Source organism: Scyliorhinus torazame, chromosome 12 (assembly GCF_047496885.1).
Source record: "Scyliorhinus torazame isolate Kashiwa2021f chromosome 12, sScyTor2.1, whole genome shotgun sequence".
Classification (NCBI taxonomy): domain Eukaryota; kingdom Metazoa; phylum Chordata; class Chondrichthyes; order Carcharhiniformes; family Scyliorhinidae; genus Scyliorhinus; species Scyliorhinus torazame.
The window spans coordinates 9,259,226-9,281,469 of NC_092718.1; the positions used below are offsets into that span (position 1 = coordinate 9,259,226).

General features: G+C 47.1%; 1 protein-coding gene across 2 annotated transcripts in view; it reads left to right on the plus strand.

The window, feature by feature from the left end:
• LOC140387381 (recQ-like DNA helicase BLM) overlaps positions 1–22,244 on the plus strand; it is a 62,876-nt gene that overhangs the window by 3,487 nt on the left and 37,145 nt on the right. For both annotated transcript variants that reach the window (XM_072470388.1, XM_072470389.1), the window contains exons 2-9: positions 1,768–1,866; positions 4,042–4,793; positions 5,814–5,985; positions 11,297–11,409; positions 13,915–14,047; positions 14,512–15,326; positions 18,393–18,572; positions 21,255–21,373. In XM_072470388.1, the coding sequence (XP_072326489.1) occupies positions 1,769–1,866; positions 4,042–4,793; positions 5,814–5,985; positions 11,297–11,409; positions 13,915–14,047; positions 14,512–15,326; positions 18,393–18,572; positions 21,255–21,373 (2,382 nt within the window). In that variant the 5' untranslated portion in view covers position 1,768. The remainder of the gene's footprint in view (positions 1–1,767; positions 1,867–4,041; positions 4,794–5,813; positions 5,986–11,296; positions 11,410–13,914; positions 14,048–14,511; positions 15,327–18,392; positions 18,573–21,254; positions 21,374–22,244) is intronic.

Below are 22,244 nucleotides of genomic sequence, written 5' to 3' on the forward strand. Positions count from 1 at the left end.
GAACGGTGTAATGCTAGAATGTACAAAGGGACTTTGAGGTGCGTGCCTATAGGTCACCGAAGGCAGCAGGACAGATAGATAAGGTGCGTAGAAGACATGTGGGATACTTGCCTTTATTAGCCGAGGCATAAAATATAAGAGCAGGGAGGTTTTGATTGCGTTGTATAAAACGCTCGTTAGGCCACAGCCAGAGTACTGTCTGCCGTTCTGGCTGCTGCATTATAGGAAGGATGTGATTGCACTAGAGAGGGTGCAGTGGAAATTCACCAGGATGTTGCTTGGGCTGGAGTGTTTCAGCTATGAAGAGAGGCTGGTTAGGCTGGGGTTGTTTTCTTTGGTGCTGAGGGAACCTGATAGAGGTGTACAAAATTAAGAAAAACATATAAAGATAAGAAGGAACTTTTCCCCTTAGTAGAGGGGGTCAATAACCAGAGGACATAGATTTAAGGTAAGGGCCAGGAGTTTTAGAGGAGATGTGAGGAAAGACTTTTACATCCAGAGCGTGGTGGGAATCTGGAACTCTGCAAGGGTGGTAGAGGCAGGAAACCTCACAACATTTAAGTGTTTAGAACATACAGTGCAGAAGGAGGCCATAGATGAACACTTGAAACAGCAGAGCATACAAGGCTATGGACCAAGTGCTGGATTAGAGTAGATAGGTGCTTGATGGCCAACGCAATCTTGATGGGCCTCTCTCTGAGCTGGAAAACTGACTTAATAGTATTAATTATAATTCCACAAACAGACTGATGTGACTTTCTAGTTTAACACCTCTTTCCAATGCAAAACTGTCAGATAGTGAGCTCAGATTCTGCAAAGGCCTAAAGTGAAATTGAGGGTAAACTGTATTTTTATAAACACCTATTTCTGGCAGATGGATTAATTAACAGTTGCAAAATACTGTTTTTACAGAAGAAAGATGTTTCCTGTTGGATTCCTAATCTGTGGATTAGAAAACGGATTTGTATTTACAAAGCTCTTTTCACAATTGTCGGAAGTCAGCGAAGTAGGTTTAAAATGTAGTCACTGTTGTAATGTAAGAAACACAGCAACCAATTTGTACACAGCAAGCTCCCACAGACAGCAGTGTAATGATCATCTTATCTTTCAGTTTAATTATGTTGGTTGAGGAATACATATTGGCAGGTGCACTGGGGGAGCTCCAGTGCTCTTTGAAGAGCCTTTTATGCCTACCTGAGAAGGACATCAGGGCTGCGGTTTGGTGTCTCAACTGAAAGATGGCTGTTCTGACAATGCAACACATCCTCGATACTGTACAGGGAGTACTGGGTCTTTGGAGTGGGACTTGAACAACAACCTTCTGACGTAATGTGAACAAAACTGAGGAAATATGTCTCTTGGGGACTGAAAGAAAAGCAGACTTGGAGGTTGTTTTTGCCCACGTTTGTTGTGCTACTCCACATAGATCATTGTATTGGCAGGAATATGGGGTAATGCCGTCTGACCAGGGAGGGGTGCCGTAAAGAGAAAGTAAAATACTTTTTAAAAGGGGCTGTTTAGCACGACTAAATCGCTGGCTTTGAAAGCAGACCAGGCCAGCAGCACGGTTCAATTCCCGTAACAGCCTCCCCGAACAGGCGCCGGAATGTGGCGACTAGGGGCTTTTCACAGTAACTTCATTGAAGCCTACTTGTGACAATAAGCGATTTTCATTTCATTTTTCAAAAGAAGGAATATAAGTTACGCTGTCACTAAGACTTTATTCAAACACAGGGTAATGCTTATTCTAACTTGGTTGTTCTACAGAATGACTTGCTTACCACAGAACAACCTCCAGAAACATCTGGAGCTTCACTCAGAGAAGGGAGTCCAGAACAAGCTTTCACTTGGGAAGCACAAGCAAGGGTATGTATTAAACATCTGATCAAAGTTGAGGTAATGCAATACTGTACCGTGGACATGTGCTGTTTTTCTATCCAGAACATTGACATTTGTGGTCGTGTTAACAGCAGATATATGATTAAAATGTGTATTAGTGAAGTACCACTACTGTCCCTTTGTAAAAATTTGTATTTGAATCAGTATTTACATTTAAAAATATAAATTTAGAGTACCCAATTATTTCTTTTCCAATTAAGGGGCAATTTAGCGTGGCCAATCCACCTAACCTGCACAACTTTGGGTTGTGGGGGTGAAACCCACGCAGACACGGGGAGAACATGCAAACTCCACACGGACAGTGACCCAGGGCCGGGATTCGAACCCGGGTCCTCCGCGCCGTAGACAGCAGTGGTAACCACTGTGCTATGTGCCGCCCCTATCAGTATTTACATTTAACTGTGTTTGCTGACACATACGTCTTGAACAGCCCACCCCACACGATCGCTGGGTTTTATGTGAAATACTTATCGACTCACTAGTTGGTTTCCGTTGACTGTGAATCCGTTATATCTCGTTATAGAGCTCATTTTTGTCAATCGTGTCCATAGGTTTCACTTTATCTGGACTCCTTAAACCAGAATGCCTCAAACTTCCAAATAGTCTTTACTCCAGTATAAACATTTCCTGATTCCTTCATTTCTGCTGAAAGCCCAGTTGCTCAATCCAAAATGTTTGTTCTGGGCACCAAGTTTTGGGAAGATGAAAAGTCCTTTGAGCGATTGGTGAGAAGATTTACCAGAATGGTGCCAGGGACAAGGGAGTTCAAGTATCTGGAGAAGCTGAGATTGTTCACCTCAGAGCTGAGAAGGGTTGGGACAGAATTGATAGAAGCAGTCAAAATCTTTGAGGATTTTGATGAAGTAAATAAGGAGACAATTTGCAGTGTCAGAAGAGTAAGTAACCAGTGGACACAGATTTACGATGAATGTCTAAAGAATCAGGCAACATGAAGGAAAAATATACAAAGTGAGTTGTTGCAATCTGGAATTCTCTGCCTGAAAAGATGGTGGTAGCAGATTCAATAATAACCGTCAAAAGATATACCTTTTTTAAAGGGGACTGGTTTAGCTCAGTGGGCTAGACAGCTGGTTTGTGATGCAGAGCAAAGCCAGGGTTCAATTCCCGTACCGGCTGAAGTTATTCATGAAGGCCCAGACCTCTCAATGTTACCCCTCACCTGAGGTATGGTGATCCTCAGGTTAAATCACCACCAGTCAGCTCTGCCCCTCAAAGGGAAAAGCAGCCTATGGTCCTCTAGGCTTATGGTGACTTTCCACTTTCACTTTACAGATACACTTTTTTCAACAACAAAAAAATCATTGAATGAGGACCTCACTGGCTGGACCAACATTTACTACCCATCCCTAATTGCTCGTGAGAAGCTGGCACCGCCTTGGAAACCTCCAGCCCATGGGTTGTAGGTACACCTGTTAGGGAGGGAGTTCCAAGATTTCTATCCAGCAATGCTGAAGGAATGGCAATATATTTCTAAAGTCAGGCTAGTTTGTGTACTGTTGAAGGAACCTTGGTGAATCGCTGCAGTGCACCTTGTATGTGGTACACACTGCTGCCACTGGGCACGGAGGAGGAGAAAGTGAATGTTTAAGGTAGTGGATGGGGTGTTGATTAAAGCAGGCTGCTTTGTCCTGGATTGTTTTGAGCTTCTTGAGTGTTAATGGAGCCGCTCTCAACCAGGCAAGTGGAGAGTATTCCATTCCATTCCTGACTTGTTTGTAAAGTGGACAGACTTTAGGGAGTGAGGAGGTGAGATACTCGCCTCAGAATTCCCAGTCTCTGAGCCACTCTTGTAGCCACAGTATTTATATGGCTGGTCCAGTTCAGTTTCTGGCTAATGGTAAGCCCTTGGAATATTGATAGTGGGGGATTCAGCGATGGGAATGCCATTGAATGTACTGCGGCGATGGTTAGATACTTGAATTGCCTTGGCAAACCGAGGTGGACAGTAAATAGCAGCTCATCAGCAACACTCGCACCCTGTGAATTATTTGTTTTAAAAGAAAGCGAAGGCAAAATGGAAGCAATATCTTTTCTGGCCCTGTTAAGCATGCCTAGAATTAATACCATGAAACATCACATTTAAAAACAAGATTTACATTGAATATAATTTATTATTGACAGATCATTCACGTTTAAGAAGATTCTCCCGGGCACAGTTGGAACACCCAGTTTCCAAAGAGTAACCGGAACCTGCGCTCTGAGGGACAGGAATGTGAATGTTTTTAAGAATGTTACCGTGAGTAAACCACAATCAACCCTGTGCTTGACAAAACCTAACGAACAGCAGCCAAAAGTCAATAGCTTTTTGAAAGAAACTGTTAAGCAGTCAGAGTCGACCTTACAAACGGTTCCTGCTTTGTTACCTGGTTCTCCTCTGAGGCAGCCGGCAATAACTTGCCCTGTTTCTAAGAAGCTTGACCCCGAGCAGTCATTTGCCTCTGTTATTAGCCTGGATGACTGGGATGATCTGGATGATTTTGAAACACCTTGGACTGAAAGTAATAGTTTGAAAGTAAAGTCGCCTTCAAGCACAGAGCAGCCAGTACTTAAACCTAATAAACCAAAGACTATTAGTACCAGCAGAAGGACTGCTCCCAAAATCCCAACTGGAAACGATTTTCCTTTGAAAAATGATGATGGTGAAGAGACTAAGGATAATACAGCTGGACCGTCTCCAAGTGAACCCAGGACAGAGTTAAAGGGCACGAATGATGTCACCTGTCTGGGCAACTCCCAGAAGGAGTTTCTACAGAGTGAAGATGAAGACTGTGTCGAGATTTTCCCTCCAAGGAAGAAACATTCTTCATCAGCAAGGATCATCTTGAGCGACAATGAGTCAGATGACAGCGGGAAGGAGGGTGAAGAAGAGAAAAGTAAGATTAATTAATTTTTTTGAAGTTTAGAATACCCACTTCTCTTTTTTTCCAATTAAGGGGCAATGTAGCGTAGCCAATCTACCTATCTTGCACATCTTTTTGGGTTGTGGGGGGTGAGACCCACACAGACATGGGGAGAATGTACAAACTCCACACGGACAGTGAATCGGGGCCGGGATCGAACCCGGGTCCTCGGCGCCGTGAGGTTAGCAGTGCTAACCGCTGCACCACCGTGCTGCCCAGCCACAGTATTAATGTGGGCACAGTAAGAAGTCTTGCAACACCAGGTTAAAGTCCAACAGGTTTATTTATTCCAAATAAACTTGTTGGACTTTAACGTGGTGCTGTAAGACTTCCTACTGTGTCCACCCCAGTCCAGCGCCAGCATCTCCACAACAGTATTAATGTGGCTAGTCCAGTTCTGGTCAATGGTAATCCCCAGGATGTTGATTGTGGGGGATTCAGCAATGGTAATGTCATTGAATTTCATGGGGTGATTAATAGATTCAGTCTTGTTGGAGATGGTCATTGCCTGGCACTTGTGTAGCCAGATGTAACTTGCCACTTGTCAGCCCAAGCCTGGATGTCCACGTCGTTCTGCGTTTGGACATGGACAGCTTCGATATCTGAAGAGTTACAAATGGTGCTGAACATTGTGTAGTCATCAGCAAACATCTCCATCTGACCTTCTGATGGAAGGCAGGCCCTTGATGAAGCAGCTGAAAATGATTGGGCCCAGGGACACTACCCTGAGGAACTCCTACAGTGATGTCCCAGGACTGAGAGCACGAGTCTTCAGTACTATTGCCAGAATGTTGTCAGCACCCAGAGCCTTTGCAGTATCCAGTGCCTTCAGCCGTTTCTTGATATCCTGCGGAGTGAATCGAATTGGCTGAAAACTGGCACATGTGATATTGCGGACCTCTGGAGGAGGCTGAGATAGATCATCCACTCGGCACTTCTGGCTGAATATTATTACTTGCTATACCTGCATTTAACCTATTTTGATTTGTTTAGTTAACCTAACAGGTGCCAACAGCTGCCTAAACAGCCAGCCACAACTGGATACCACGTCGGTAGACTGTGCTCAAGCCAAAGACCTGGAGAATGAGGATTCTGAGTTAGATTGTATTCCTCCCTCACCTGAGAGTGATCAGCTGTCTCTACCGTCGTTCCTGAAATGCCTCAGGTGTGCCCTTTGTAAACAATTGTCTTTTACAGTAGATTGTAAGAGAAGAGACTGATGCCATCATGTGGTTGAGTGTGTAACATTCTGACCCTCTCTGCTAAGATACTTTACTGGGTTATAAAATCTAGAATTTTATTGACTGGAATTTGCAGCCAGTGTAACAGTGGGTATAGAACATAGAACATTACAGCGCAGTACAGGCCCTTCAGCCCTCGATGTTGCGCCGACCTGTGAAACCAATCTAAAGCCCATCTACACTATTCCCTTATCATCCATATGTCTATCCAATGACCATTTAAATGCCCTTAATGTTGGTGAGTCCACGACTGTTGCAGGCAGGGGATTCCACGCCCCTACTCTCTGAGTAAAGAACCTACCTCTGACATCTGTCCTATATCTATCTCCCGTCAATTTAAAGCTATGTCCCCTCGTGCTAGCCATCACTATCCGAGGAAAAAGGCTCTCACTGTCCACCCTATCTAATCCTCTGATCATCTTGTATGCCTCAAGTAAGTCACCTCTTAACCTTCTCCTCTCTAACAAAAACAGCCTCAAGTCCCTCAGCCTTTCCTCATAAGATCTTCCCTCCATACCAGGCAACATTCTGGTAAATCTCTGCACCCTTTCCAATGCTTCCACATTCTTCCTATAATGCGGCGACCAGAATTGTACGCAATACTCCAAATGCGGCCGCACCAGAGTTTTGTACAGCTGCAACATGACCTCATGGCTCCGAAACTCAATCCCACTACCAATAAAAGCTAACACACCGTACGCCTTCTTAACAACCCTCTCAACCTGGGTGGCAACTTTCAGGGATCTATGTACATGGACACAGAGATCTCTCTGCTCATCCACACTGCCAAGAATCTTACCATTAGCCCAGTACTCTGTCTTCCTGTTATTCCTTCCAAAATGAATCACCTCACACTTTTCTGCATTAAACTCCATTTGCCACCTCTCAGCCCAGCGCTGCAGCTTATCTATGTCCCTCTGTAACTTGTAACATCCGTCCGCACTGTCCACATCTCCACCGACTTTAGCCTCATCTGCAAATTTACTCACCCATCCTCCAGGTCATTTACACCCTCCTCCAGGTCATTTATAAAAATGATAAATAGCAGTGGCCCCAAAAGGTGGCTCCCCAGGTAGAGGAAATGTTCCACGTTTGGGAGGGTTTCTCCGTTGAGCTTGATGGTGGAAGAGGCCGGGTCTTACCTTGGGGTGGATTGGTAAAGGGCTTGAGTCTTGACATTGAGACAGATTCTTTGGTATGCTTCCGTGAAGCCATGAAGCACGGCTTGGAGAATCTCTTCGGAGAGAGCGGCGATGGCGCTGTAATCGCGTACTAAAGTTTCACAAGGGACGTCAGCATCGATTTCTTCTTGGATTTCAACCGGTTGAGGTTGAAAACCTTTCTGTCCATCCTGGAGATGGTGTCCACTCCACTGCGAAGCTTGTTCTTTACAAGGTGAAGGATGATGGCGATGAGATGAAGAAAAGAGTCCACATGTCCCTGCTTGACTCCAGCCTTGACCTCAAAAGGTTTCTACATTATTTCTGCTGGTGGGCACTGTTGCCAACATCTTGTCATGGAGGAGTCAAAGGATGTTGATGAATTTCTCTAAACAGCCAGTCTTTGACAGGGTCTTCCCGATTGACTGAGTCAAAAGCCTTGGTCAGATCGAGAAAGGCCTTGTAGAGTGGTTGATGTTGCTCCTGGCATTTCTATTGAAGTTGTCGAGCCGTGAAAATCATGTCCATTGTTCCGTGGTTTGGTCAGAAACCACACTGGCCTTCCGGAAAGATTTTGTCAGAGATTGTGAGAAGATAACTAGTGAGGATTTGGGTGATCTTCCCGGCAGTGGAGAGTAGAAAGGTTCCTCGGTACTTCCCATAGTCCGCTTGGTCTCTTTTTTGAAGATGGTGGCAATGACGGCATCTCCGTGGTCGGCAGGAATTTCTTCTTTGTCCCAGATAATCAGAAACAGCTGATGGAGATGACGGATGATCTCTTCTCTAAAGTTGGAAATCTCCACTGGAATCCTGTCCACTCACATGACTTTTCCATTCTTCATGTGTTTAATGGCGGCTTCAACTTCACCCACGCTTGGTAGGAGTCCAAGGTCATTTTGGATGGGGAGTTGGGGGATTTCCTCGAACACATTCTCATCTATGATTGCACCACGATTTAGGAGTTCTTTGCAGTGTTCTCTCCATCGAAAGCTGATGTTTACTCTGTCTGTCAAAAGAGTTCCATCCTTACTCCGCATTGGTTTGAAGCCAAGAGTGTTGGCACATATATTGCCTTGGTGGCACTGAAGAAGCCCGGGGTGTCATGCTTATCAATGAGGAGTTGCAGCTCCTTGGCTTTCTCAGTCCACCATTGGATCTGGATTTCCCGAGTTCTCCATTGCTGTTTGATGAGTTCTCTTTGCCTTACCGGTGATGTAGTTTTGCCAGGCGCGGAGAGCTTTCCTCCTATTGATTGAGGTTTTGGATGGTATGACCTTCTCATCAAACCAGTCTTGGTATATCCTAGTCTTGTAGCCAATGATTTCTTTACAGCTTGAAATTGTTTATCTTCAGCTCTTCCAGTTTTCCGCCACTCCATTAGAATGAACGCTTTGGAGATTTTAGTGAAATCATTGTTGGCCTTTTTTTTCCCCTGAGCTGTTTCTTCATCTGCTGCTTCTGGTGGAGTTTGATGGGCATGGAGGAGCGAATGAGCTGGTGGTCTGTGCAACAGCCATCTGCACCAGTCATTGCTTTGGTGATGAGGGCATCCTTTTGATTTTGGGATCGGATGATGACATAGTCGATCATGTGCCAGTGTTTTGATCGTGAATGTCTCCAGAAAGTCTTGAACTTGTCTTTTTGGCAGAACAGTGTGTTAGCGATGATAAGCTGGTGTTCCGCACATTTGGTGAGCAGGAGAACTCCGTTAGAGTTATAATTCCCAACTTCTTCCTTTCCGATGGCTCCTTTCTAGAGTTGGCATACCTTTCCAACCTTGGCGTTGACGTCCCCAAGGAGGATGATCTTCTATTCCTTCAGATTATTGGACAGTATGGTGTCCAAGATGGAGCAGAAACCTTCTTTGGATACATTATTGGCTTCAAGGGTTGGGGCATAGGTACTCCGAACTGTTGCCTGCTGGTTATTGGCAAGTTGCAGATGGACAGTCATGAGGTGTTTGTTGATGCTGACGGGGAGCTCGGAGAGTCAGTTGACGAGTTTGTTCTTGATGTCCAGTTCCATGCATCCTGGGCTGATCCTCGGGTTTTCTGGGGAGAAGAAAAGAGAATGGGGATAAGGAACATATCAACCATGATCGAATGGCAGAGCAGACTCAATGAGTCAAATGGCCTAATTCTGCTCCTATATCTTATCGTCTTGTGGCCTTTTCCTCTCCAGAAGAAGGTGTAGCCACAGCCATCCTCCATCAGCTGCCCTTAGCCTGCTCTTCGGGCACCTTGCAGGGCAGTGATGTCAGTGTTCAAATGTCTGAATGTATGGGCAACAAACGGAGTTCTCCGTTCCGGACGATTGTTTTGCTCGTTATCCATGAGGGTTCGTACATTTCAGATTCCAGAATTGAGTTTAACTTTGACTTGCTGGCCGCCGTTAGATAGGCCTGCTGGATGCAGTTTTCCAGCCAGATTGGAAATGGAACAGACTGTTTTTAAGGCACCTTTTCCAGCCCTTTCCCCATGTGGGGTGAGCAGAGTGGATCCTGAAGAGGGGCAGCTCGGTCATGAAGAAACGTTCTCCAGCTCCTATTCCAAGAGCGAGATGACTGAATCAAACTCCACCGCCTATGTGCTGGTCCGAAGGTGGGGACTTCCAGATCTCGCAGTCCTGTCCCCGTCAACTCTCGACGATCGCCGTCTTGTCTGTATGGGTGGTGTTGGTTTCCTCTGGGTAGGTGCCTTGTGCGGGACATTTTTTAATATAGGTATGTCGTTGCACATCAGCAGGCACACGGTCCTTTACAGAAGGAAGGTCCAGTTCCAAGGGAACCTCAACGACTGTGGATCTCCCGACCGCTGCAGCCTCCATCCGCCATCACACGCGTTGATATCATATGAGTATCTTCCGCGTGATTCGCCGTTGAGGACTTGTTTTGGATTGTGCTTTGTCTGGTTCCTCCTCTCCGATCTTATCGTCATGGCTGACCCAGCCAGGAGTTTAAGACTCCCAATGGCAATGCTCTCGGGTTCAACAGTATGCTCAAGCCTCTCCACCACGGCAAGGTGGCAATCCACGGAAAAGTAGAAAGCCGTATTCATCCTGTTTGGAAATAAAAGTTTCTATAGGGCCACATTATTTCTCAAAAATTCCTCATTGTGCAGAGCTTTACCTTGGGAGCATTATCACCACAGAGACTAATCTGGTTTGAAGAAGGGGCTCACCAATAACTCAGGGCAGCTTGCAATTGGCATAAATGGACCCTTGTTTACGTTGCCTACACGAGTAGGGAAGTGCAGCAATCTCCACATTAGATCGAACACACAGTGATGCTGTTTCAGGGAGCGACACGGTAGCACAAGTGGGCAGCACAGTAGTTAGCACAGTTGCTTCACAGCTCCAGGGTCCCAGGTTCGATTCCCGGCTTGGGTCACTGTGTGCGGAGTCTGCACGTTCTCCCCGTGTGTGCGTGGGTTTCCTCCTGGTGCTCCGGTTTCCCCTCTCAGTCCAGAGATGTGTAGGTTAGGTCGATTGGCCATGCTGAATTGCCTTTAGTGTCCCAAAAGGTTAGGTTGGGTTACTGGGTTACGGGGATAGAGTGGAGATGTGGGCTTAAGTGGGGTGCTCTTTCCAAGGGCCGGTGCAAACTCGATGGGCCGAATGGCCTCCTTCAGCACTGTAAATTCTACGAATGCAGAGTTTGTCACTGCAAAGCAATTTCTGCGATTTAGCATCATGTCCACGATCACATTGAACGGCAGAAGCGGTTTGAGAGTCTGGTGGCCTTGACCTGTTCTTACACAAGATCATGCACTAGGGGAGGTGGGGTTGCAGGGATTGTGTTGTGGGTGGGACGGTTGAGTTACACCGCTCCACCCTCCTGCCCTGGTTGACCTCCAGCTGGTTCACAATCGGTGCCAAAGTGCTCCGAGGTTGCTGGATATTCGGAATCCCAGCGGAAATGTTAAATTTCATTGCGACCTTACAGTTTGTTGCTGTTTGCCGGTTTACCGACATGGGCGGTTATAGAACTAGAAAAGCTTGTGGAAGACAGTCCAACAGTTTCTGTGTAGCTGTATCCTTAAATAGAATCCTTCATTGATACAATCTCTATTCATAGTGACTCAGTAGAAACTGTGCGGTCCAGAGAAAGATCTGTCTCCTCGACCTGTTTGCAGCCACAAGAAAAGGAACCCGGCAAAGGACCAGTGTGTGCACCAAATAACAGAGCAGGTAAGGATGAGAATTGTAACCTATTGCTACACTAGTTGAGACTCCCTCCTTGTGTAGGTTAGAAAGTGATTAAAAAGGCATACAGCATCATCGGCTTTATAAATCCGGGCATAAAAATATAAAAGCTTTTATAAAAACACTAGTTTGACCTTAAGTAGAGTATGGTGTACAATTCTTTAGGAAGGATGTGAAGGCTTTGGCAAGGTTGCATAGGACGATCAAGAATGGTTCCGGGATTGAGGGATTTCAGTTACAGGGATAAAGTCAGAAAGCTGTTTATTCTCCAGGGAGAAGAGTAGATTGAGAGGAGATTTGATGGAAGTGTTCAAAATCACCTCCATCAAAGCTTGAGAGAGTGGTGGAGGCAGGTTCACACACTGAGTGGTTAGGACTTGGAATGTTCTGTCTGTGAGTGTGGTGGAGGCAGGTTCAATCCTGGCTTTTAATGGGGAATTGAATTATTATTTGGAGACGGAAATTGGCAGGACTCCGGGGAAAGAGCAAGAGAATGGGACTGGATGAGTCCTTGCAGAAAGCTAGCACACAACATGTTGTGCCTAAAGGCTTCCTTCTGTGCTGTAACCATTGTAAGGTTCCAAATGGCCTACTGCTGCTCCACGTTGGAGTGATTGTCATGGCGGAGACAGAAGAGACTCCCTCCACTGCGCATACATGGGAAGCTGTCAGCGGCTGCTGACGCTCCCGCGCATGCGCCGCCCGGAGATGTCATTTCCGCGCCAGCTGGCGGGGCACTAAAGGCCTTTTCCACCAGCTGGCGGGGCGGAAATTCGTCCGGCGCCGACCTAGCCCCTCAAGGTTAGGGCTCGGCCCCCAAAGGTGCGGAGCATTCCGCACCTTTGGGGCGGCGCGATGCCCGTCTGATTTGCGCCGTTTTGGGCGCCAGTCGGTGGACATCGCGCCATTTCCGGAGAATTTCGCCCCTTGTTCTCGATTTTCTTAAGGTTAACGTGCAGGTTCAGTCAGCAATTAGGAAGGCAAATGCAATGTTAGCATTCATATCGAGAGTGCTGGAATACTAGACCAGGGATGTACTTCTGAGGTTGTATAAGGCTCTGTTCAGACCCCATTTGGAGTATTGTGAGCAGTTTTGCGCCCCGTATCTAAGGAAGGATGTGCTGGCCTTGGAAAGGGTCCAGAAGAGGTTCACAAGAATGATCCCTGGAATGAAGAGCTTGTCGTATGGGGAACGGTTGAGGACCCTGGGTCTGTACTCGTTGGAGTTTCGAAGCATGAGGGGGGGGATCTTATTGAAACTTACAGGATACTGAGAGGCCTGGATGGAATGGACGTGGAGAGCATCTTTCCACTAGTAGCGAACACAAAACCCGAAGGCACAGCTGCAGACTAAAGGCATGACCCTTTAAAACAGAGATGAGGAGGAATTTCTTCAGCCAGAGGGTGGTGAATCTGTGGAACTCTTTGCCGCAGAAGGCTGTGGAGGCCAAATCACTGAGTGTCTTTAAGACAGAGATAGATAGGTTCTTGAGTAATAAGGGGATCAGGGGTTATGGAGAGAAGGCAGGAGAATGGGGATGAGAAAAATATCAGCCGTGATTGAATGGCGGAGCAGACTCGATGGGCCGAGTGGCCAGATTCTGCTCCTTTGCCTTATGGTCTTATTCCTATGTCTGCATTTATAATGGGAATTGCCACTGCAGGGAGGGTATAATTATAGTGTGCCCACTGGAAGGAGGGGGTGATTACAATGTGCCCACTGGAAGGAGGGGGTGATTACAGTGACCCCACTGGAAGGAGGGTGTGATTACAGTGTGCCCACTGGAAGGAGGGTGTGATTACAATGTGCCCACTGGAAGGAGGGTGTGATTACAGTGTGCCCACTGGAAGGAGGGGGTGATTACAGTGACCCCACTGGAAGGAGGGTGTGATTACAGTGTGCCCACTGGAAGGAGGGTGTGATTACAATGTGCCCACTGGAAGGAGGGTGTGATTACAGTGTGCCCACTGGAAGGAGGGTGTGATTACAGTGTGCCCACTGGAAGGAGGGTGTGATTACAGTGTGCCCACTGGAAGGAGGGGGTGATTACAGTGTGCCCACTGGAAGGAGGGGGTGATTACAGTGTGCCCACTGGAAGGAGGGGGTGATTACAGTGTGCCCACTGGAAGGAGGGGGTGATTACAGTGTGCCCACTGGAAGGAGGGGGTGATTACAATGTGCCCACTGGAAGGAGGGTGTAGTTACAGTGCGATCACTGGAGGGGGGGTATAATTGTATAAATCATAGAATGATATGCTGATAGGGAGAGATGTCGAGATGCCTGTATACTTACCTGCTGTGTATTTGTGGTGGTGTTCCTGATGGTTTCAGTGTATTATTGATGTTTGATCAGCCTTGCCACGCATGTTAGAAAGGATCCTTCCTAACTTGGTGATCAACTCTGTATGAGCTGGCTACATTTCTGAATATTTAAACTTGAGAATTTGTGTGCATTAAGTACCGACTTTGTCCATTTTGATATCAAACAGACACATCGACCAGCTACAGTGAACAGTTGATACGAGTCATGGAAGATATTTGTGGAATGGTTGACCGGATTCCTGTGGGTGAACTACAGCTTCTGTCCTGTGCACGTCAGCTGCTTCAGCAGAGGGAGCTCCGGTAGGTGCCAGCTCTCACTCAGGAGCTTCCATTGTATTCATGACTGTTTGAACAAATGCAGTGAGATCTTTGAAGGTACATCCCTTAATTACTTCCAATTATTCTCCTGCTCTCCTGGCTGGCCTCCCATCTTCTTTACTGTTTATCGGGGCTCACTGAATCACCAGTTAAGGCCAGCACTGGCAAGCAATAAACGCGATTAACTCCCGATTTCACTAAACCGCCAAGCTCATTGCATTCCTCCAATTCGGCCTTTTTCACCATTGGAGGTGCTCAATGACTGGATCTCCCTCCAGTGGTACAAAGTGGTTATGCAGAGGTCCTGAGCCGGTAGGATAACCGGGAGCTACTGAGTACTGTATTTGGCAAATGTCTGCCTTCAGACAGTCCGTTACTACTTCATAGCTCGTTTACAGAAAGTCTGATGGAGGGCATAACTTAAAAAAATGTATCTTCCCTTCTAGGAAGAAACTTTTGGCTGATCACACTAAAGCGCAGAATGCACTAAACGGAGGTATTTCGAGGACTGCTACACTGCCCAAGCAGAGCATTGTGAAGAGTAATATTTCCACAGATTCAGCTCTCTCTCCAGTCTCCTTCAATTCAACCCAGGGACTGCGTTCCCCTAAAACATTCACTTTCAAGAAATCTTCTTTGAATGCCTCTGCTGTGCCTGGAGATAACTTTTTCAGTATTACGGATTTCTTTGCAATAGATGAAGCCTCTGTACAGGAAGGGAGGAACAGCGCTGCATCTGCTGCCAAGAGCTGGCAGAGTAAGTCGTGTCTCCAAAGAGGCAAGCTGGATCTTCAAGAAGGAGGGAACAAGGCCTCCTCACCAACTGACTCCCAGTCCAAGTATTCGCCACTTGATCGCACCCCATATGAATCCCCCAATGCAAATCGTACGAGTGACCTGGATAAATCCTCCCGTGTGTCTGCTGCAAGAACCGGTTCCACCCGTGACCAGAAACTGCTCAGCAACAACGGCGAAGGCAGCCGGATTGAAGAGGAATCGGTTTTTGATGATAGCTTTGATATCGATAATTTTGACATCAATGATTTGGAAGAAGAAGAAGTGCCGGAGTGTTTTCTGAATTCGCCACATCGCCCTGCGCCGAACTTGGCATCGTCGTATGCGGCAATTCAGCCAATTCGGGAGGGAGGATCCAAGACAGCCTGGGAAAAGAGAACTCCACTACGGGATGACAGTGAATACACGCCATGTACCTCTGCAACAGCTAGTGTCAAAAAATCTCAAACTGTGCTGGGCTCCACAGGTAATCAGTGTTCCACACGAGTGTGGCTAATACAACCGTGACCGTGTTAATAAATAAATATTCTGCTGAGTAAGTCAGTGACCAAGTTTGGTCCTTTATCTGCTCAAAGTGTTAACTCCTGCTGTGCCAGACCATACAGTTGCTGACACTCCCTCTGCTATTGCATTCATGTGCCCCCACAGCTGATCCCAAGCCCCCACACCTCACCGTGTGTCCCCCATTTTCCTTTGAATTAATTTTTAGGATTTGGACATTGCTGCCGATTGATTGCCCATCCCTGGTCGCTCTGCTTAAACTGCTGCATTAGCAGATTGATCTAACTGAGTGTCAAACGTGTTCAATACGGGTCTGGATTCTGAGCAAGCTCAAACTGGGTAAGAACAGATTGCCTTCCTCGAAGGACATTACTAAACCAGCTTGGTTTTTACAACAATCCAACCTCCTTATGCTCACTTTTACCAGTTTTTATTTTATTTCCTTATGTTTGAACTGATTTCAAATTGTTATGAGAGGTTTGGGACTCTCATTCTCTGGATTCAAACTCTCAGTAATGTAACCGCTGCACTATGTTGTACTTTGTAGCAGAGATGACTGGAGCTCTGATTGACTTTTTCTAAGCCTAGCCCAGGGCACAGGCCAATTGCAGTGACTGACTGAGATCAGCGAATTCTGCATAGACCATGGATCAAACTGATGATTTTTAGGGTCTAGTAGTGTCCAAGGCCCAGCCATCTTCAGCTGCTACATCCGTGAGCTTCCTTCCATCGTAAGGTCAGACGTGGGGCTATTCATTGATTGCACAATTTTCAGGATCATTTGTGACTACTCGGACACTGAATTAGTCCATGTCCAAATGCAGCAAGACCTGGACAATATCCAGGCTTGGGCTGACAAGTGGCAAGTATCATTCGTGCCACACAAGTGTCAGGCATTGACCAGAGGTGATCTAGCCATCGCACTTTGATATTCAATGGCATTATCATTGCTGAATCCCCCACTATCAATATCCTGGGGGTCACCATTGACCAAAAACTGAACTGGATTAGCCATATAAATACTGTGGCTATAAGAGCAGGTCAGGGGCTAGGAATCCTGTGGCAGGTAACTCACAACCTGACCCCCAAAGCCTGTCCACTATCTAGTAGGCACAAGTCAGGAGTGTGATGGAATACTCTCCACTTGCCTGGATGAGTGCCGCTCAAACACTCAAGAAGCTCAACAACATCCAGGACAAAGCAGCCCACTTGATTGACACCCCTTCCACAATCATTCACTCCCTCCACTACTGACACAGTGTGTACCATCGACAAGATGCACTACAGGAGTTCACCAAAGCTCCTTAGGCAGCACCTTCCAATCCCATGAAGGACGAGGGCAGCAGATACCTGGGAATACCACCACCTGCAAATTCCCCACCAAGTCGTTCACCATCCTGACTTGGAAATATATCGCCGTTCCTTCACTGTAGCTGAGTCACAATCCTGGAACTCCCTTCTGTTAGCACTGTGGGTGTACCTACACCTCCGGGGCTGCAGCAGTTTAAGAAGACAGCTCACCACCACATTCTCAAGGGCAACTAGGGATGGGCAATAAACACTGACCTATCCAGCGACACCCATATCATGTAAATGAATAAAACATTTAATTCATTTGCCTCCGTAATATATTACTTGGTTTCTTCACCCATTAGATCATCCAGGGACATATGTTGATTTGTTTGGTTAACTGGAATATTGCACAAAGATTCCAGGTTTGGTGTACAGTCTGTGCAGAACTAGTTTTCCTTTTAAAAACAAAAACGTTTTCCCCAATTAAGGGGCAATTTTAGCATGGCCGGTCCACCTACTCTGCACATCTTTGGGTTGTGGGGGTGAGACCCACGCAAACACAGGGAGAATGTGCAAACTCCACACAGACAGTGACCCGGGGCTCATTATTTGCAACATGTGTCAAATAATTTGGGTCCTTTTGCTGTATTGAAGGTGATTTTCACAAGCAAGTATTAAATGCATGTATTATGTTTCTAACTACTGATTTGACCCGGGTCAAACCCGGGTCCTCGGTGCCGTGAGGCAGCAGTGCTAATCACCGTGCGACCGTGCTGCCCTCCGAACTAGTTACCCTGATTGCAGGAACCCCATCACAGCCAGCCTCAACGTTCTGACTTTGAAATTAAAGAAAATGTCTGCTAACATCCTCAGACTTGATTGATGGCCAGTATCCCTGAATTAGAATATGGCATTATGACCGGGCTGGATCAGGAGTGTGATACACATACACATTGAATTGCCGTTGACATTAAAACATAAAACTGGATTGAATTCTATTTTAACATAAAACCGATACCTATCTCCTTATTAGCCTCCAGTAATTTCCAGTTGTACCTTCAATACCCATTTTAAACTGTGGTTTTCTTCTGATATTGTCTACCCATTTCTGTGATAAAGGGGGATCTTTCCCACCCATGTTTACCCAATTTGGTGAGGCTCACCTGTGAAGTAGCATTTGGTCTTTATTGAGTCTTTTCCCTCCTACTGCACAATCCCAAATGGACCAACGCATACTCTAGAATCTCCTCTGTGCCCTCTCCAAGATCTTGACATCCTCCCTGAAGGATGTCGCTCACCAAATACTCTAGTTGAGGCCGAACCAGTGAGTTATAAGTGTCTGATATGACTTCCTGGTTGATGTGTTCAGTGTCCCCATTCACAATGCCAAATATCCCATACACTTTCTTAACTGCCCTACCACAGTTAAGAAATTGTGACTGTCCACCCTCTCAAAATAGTATCATTTCGGTAATACAAAAAGTTTGCCTGCTTTGTTACTCTCAAAGTGCAACACGTCACATTATTCGGCATTAAATTGCATGTGCCCATTTCACCAGTCGTGTCTGTGCCCTCCTGAAATCTGTTACTGTCGGGCTCACTGGTTACTCCGCTGCTAAGCAGACCACTGCATTGCTTCAAGAACTGAGATACTAACAGCACCGGGACATGTACAGCAACTGAGGCATATTTTTAAAAATGAACAGTGTGAACCTGCATTTCTTTTTTTTTAAATCAGAACAATGGCATCGTAAAAATCCTGCACTGGAGCAATTCCGTGGCTTTCACTTTTCCCACTCCAAGGACATGATGTGTATTTTTCACAAAAAGTTTGGGCTGCACCAGTTCCGAACGAACCAGCTGGAAGCGATAAATGCTGCTCTTTTGGGTGAAGACTGCTTCATCTTGATGCCCACAGGTATGTACCCAAGACAAATTGCAACATGTGTCAAATAATTTGGGTCCTTTTGCTGTATTGAAGGTGATTTTCACAAGCAAGTATTAAATGCATGTATTGTGTTTCTAACTACTGATTTGAAAGCCCACCCCCTCAAATACATCACCTCAGGCAAATGTAAAAGATGCCACAGACCCTCTTCAATAATAAGAAGTCTTACAACACCAGGTTAAAGTCCAACAGGTTTGTTTCGAACACAGGGTGGCACAGTGGGTTAGCCCTGCTGCCTCACGGCGCCGAGGTCCCAGGTTCGATCCCGGCTCTGGGTCACTGTCTGTGTGGAGTTTGCACATTCTCCCCGTGTTTGCGTCGGTTTCGCCCCCCACAACCCAAAAAATATGTGCAGGGTAGGTGGATTGGCGACGTTAAATTGCCCCTCAATTGGAAAAAATGAATTGGGTACTCTAAATTATTTTTTTAAAAGGTTTGTTTCGAACACTAGCTTTCGGAGCGCAGCTCCTTCATCACCTGAGGAAGGAGCAGTGCTCCGAAAGCGAGTGATTCCAGACAAACCTATTAGACTTTAACCTGGTGTTGTAAGACTTCTTACCATCTCCTCTTCAATAAGCCAGGGGGAATTTGCAACAATATTTTATTATGTGAAACTAAAAGGTGAACTGGTCATTTATTCATTGTCGTTTGTAGTGGACAAATTAGTTTCCCCTTCATCACATCAGTAGCTACATTTCAAAAGTACTTTGTTGGATATTCTGAGGTTGCAAAAGAAGCAAATGAAATGCAAGTTATTTCTCTCTCTTGTGCTCTCTCTTTCTGTGCTAATATTGTTCACTCATCACAACCTTTTGCTGGAATCAAGATCAGGATTTATTGGATGATGGCGATTCCCTTTCCCCCATTTAATGGGTGAGCAGCAAATATATCCCTGCGGATATTCCTATTTTAAAAATAGTAACCAATTAAATTCCTTGCCAATACAGGCTGTCGTCCCCCCCCCCTGCTGTTTAATGCTTGAGCACTTTCATCTTGCAATTAATTGACTGGAAGTGGGACTCCTTCCCTCAGTCAGGAGAGAGACCCACCTCAGAGAGCTGCAGGCAAATCACATTGGACAACCGCTCTTTAGTCCCAGTACCACCAGAGGCTGCAATGGACTGGACTGGGACTGCAAGCAGTCCCCAGGCTGAGTCCCGGGAGTCCAGGACCAAATAACCTTGGAGGTCTCGGGGCGAGGAGGAGAGGTGAAGTTACAGGTGAAGCTGGAAGGAGGGGGGGGGGGGGGGGGGGGGGGGGGGAGAGGAGGATGGCAGAGGGAGCACTGCAGGGGCCAGAAGTTTTTTGAGGGACGGTGCCCAATGTTGAAAGGAGACTGTTGACTGAGGTGCCTCAGCACCCCCCTGCCCCCCCCCCCCTCCTTCCAGCTTCTGGCCTGAGTGAGCAGACCCTGGGATTCCACCTGCCCCTGAACTCCTCCCACCTGCCTGAAAATTCAAGCTGGCCAGGAAACGATCCTGAAGTGGTCATTGATGGGTCATTTCAGGCCTTCAGTTGGGGCACAGACAGTGGGCCAGTCTAGGCCTTCCTTGTACCACCTATAAAATTACGGAGAGGTGGGGGCAGGCGGAGCCCAGTGGGAGGGATATCTGAGGAACTTTAAGGACCGGGGCGTCATTCTCCGACCCCCCGCCGGGTCGGAGAATGGCCGTTGGCCGCCGTGAATCCCGCCCCCGCCGAAGTCTCCGGTACCGGAGATTGGGTGGGGGCGGGGATCGGGCCGCGCCGGTTGGCGGGACCCCCCGCTGGATTCTCCGGCCCGGATGGGCCGAAGTCCCGCCCAGAAATTGCCTGTCCCGCCGGCATAAATCAAAGCTGGTATTTACCGGCGGGACCAGGCGGCGTGGGCGGGCTCCGGGATCCTGAGGGGGGCGCGGGGCGATCTGACCCCGGGGGGTGCCCCCACGGTGGCCTGGCCCGCGATCGGGGCCCACCGATCCGCGGGCGGGCCTGTGCCGTGGGGGCACTCTTTCCCTTCCGCTTCCGCCACGGTCTCCACTATGGCGGAAGCGGAAGAGACCCTCCCCACTGCGCATGCGCGGGAAACTGTCGGCGGCCGCTGACGCTCCCGCGCACGCGCCGCATTTCCGCGCCAGCTAGCGGGGCACCAAACGCCATTTCCGCCAGCAGGCGGGGCGGAAATCCCTCCGCCGCCGGCCTAGCCCCTCAATGTTGGGGCTCGGCCCCCAAAGATGCGGAGCATTCCGCACCTTTGGGCCGGCGCGATGCCCGTCTGATTGGCGCCGTTTTGGGCGCCAGTCAGCGGACATCGCGCCGTTGGGGGAGAATTTCGCCCCAGGTGTTAGTAATGCTATGTGGGCATGTGCGGCAGTGAGTTTACACTCGACAACATCTCACAAATAACAGATAAGATAACGAGGGGGTAATCTGTATTTTTAGTGGTAGTAGCAGGGGACTGAATGTTGATGAGGTCAATAGGAACAATCCCTTCTCTTCCAGTGCATTCGAGGACGCTAAACGAGGGACGAAAGAAAAGTTCACAAAACCATCTGGTCTACAGGGGAACAAAAGATAATTACATAGTGCCGTGTTGCAGATTATTCTCTCGCTCTGTTTCAGCTGGCTGGCCTTTGTTTCTCTGTTTTGATTTGTCCTGTCTGTCTGTTTCAGGTGGTGGTAAAAGTCTGTGTTACCAGCTGCCTGCCTGTCTCACTCCAGGAGTCACTATTGTGATTTCCCCTCTCAGGTCACTGATCCTGGATCAGGTGCAGAAACTGACCTTGTTTGACGTGAGTTTAAACATCATCTTCCTCACTTCAATGATCGAAACACATTCCTGCAACGGTGTGAGCAAACGGGAATGCTCAAATTCTTCTTTGAGCAGAGAAGGTTGAGTGGAGATTTAATTGAGGTGTTCAATATTAAGGGGTTTTGATAGAATAAACACGGAGAAACTGTTTACTGGCCAAAGGATTTTAAAAAGATGATGCAAATTTAAGGTAATTGACAAAACCAGCCTCGTACCAGCCTCCCCGAACAGGCGCCAGAATGTGGCGACTAGGGGCTTTTCACAGCAACTTCATTTGAAGCCTACTTGTGACAATAAGCGATTTTCATTTCATTTTCATTTCAAAAGAACCGGGGAGGCGGTGAGGATTTAGTTTTTTAACCACAGCAAGTTATAATCTGGAATGCTCTCTGAAAGGGCAGTGGAAACTGATTAAAAAATAACTTTCGAAAGGGAATTGAATACATATTTTAAGGGGGAACTTTTGCAGGGTTATCAAGGGAAATGATGCAGCTAATTAGATAGGGTTTTCAAAGTACTAGCGCAGACCTGATGGGCCAAATGGCCTCCTTCTGTGCTTTATCATTCACCAATTTATATTATGGGTGCAATTTGGAGCTGCTTGTTGGAGGAGATGTAAGTAATGACATTGACCAATGTGGAAAGATCAGGGGGGAGGTTACGCTATTTAATGTGCAGGTGAAAGGGAAATGGGGACCCCTGACTTTAGCACACCAACACAATTTACTGTTTGGTTGTAAGAGATGGATTTGAACCCTGTGATGACCGGCGTGCTGTGATCCTGGTCAAAGCTGAATTCCAAATACGGTGCGGTCAGTCTCCACCCATAGGGGAAGGGAAGAGAGAGCCAG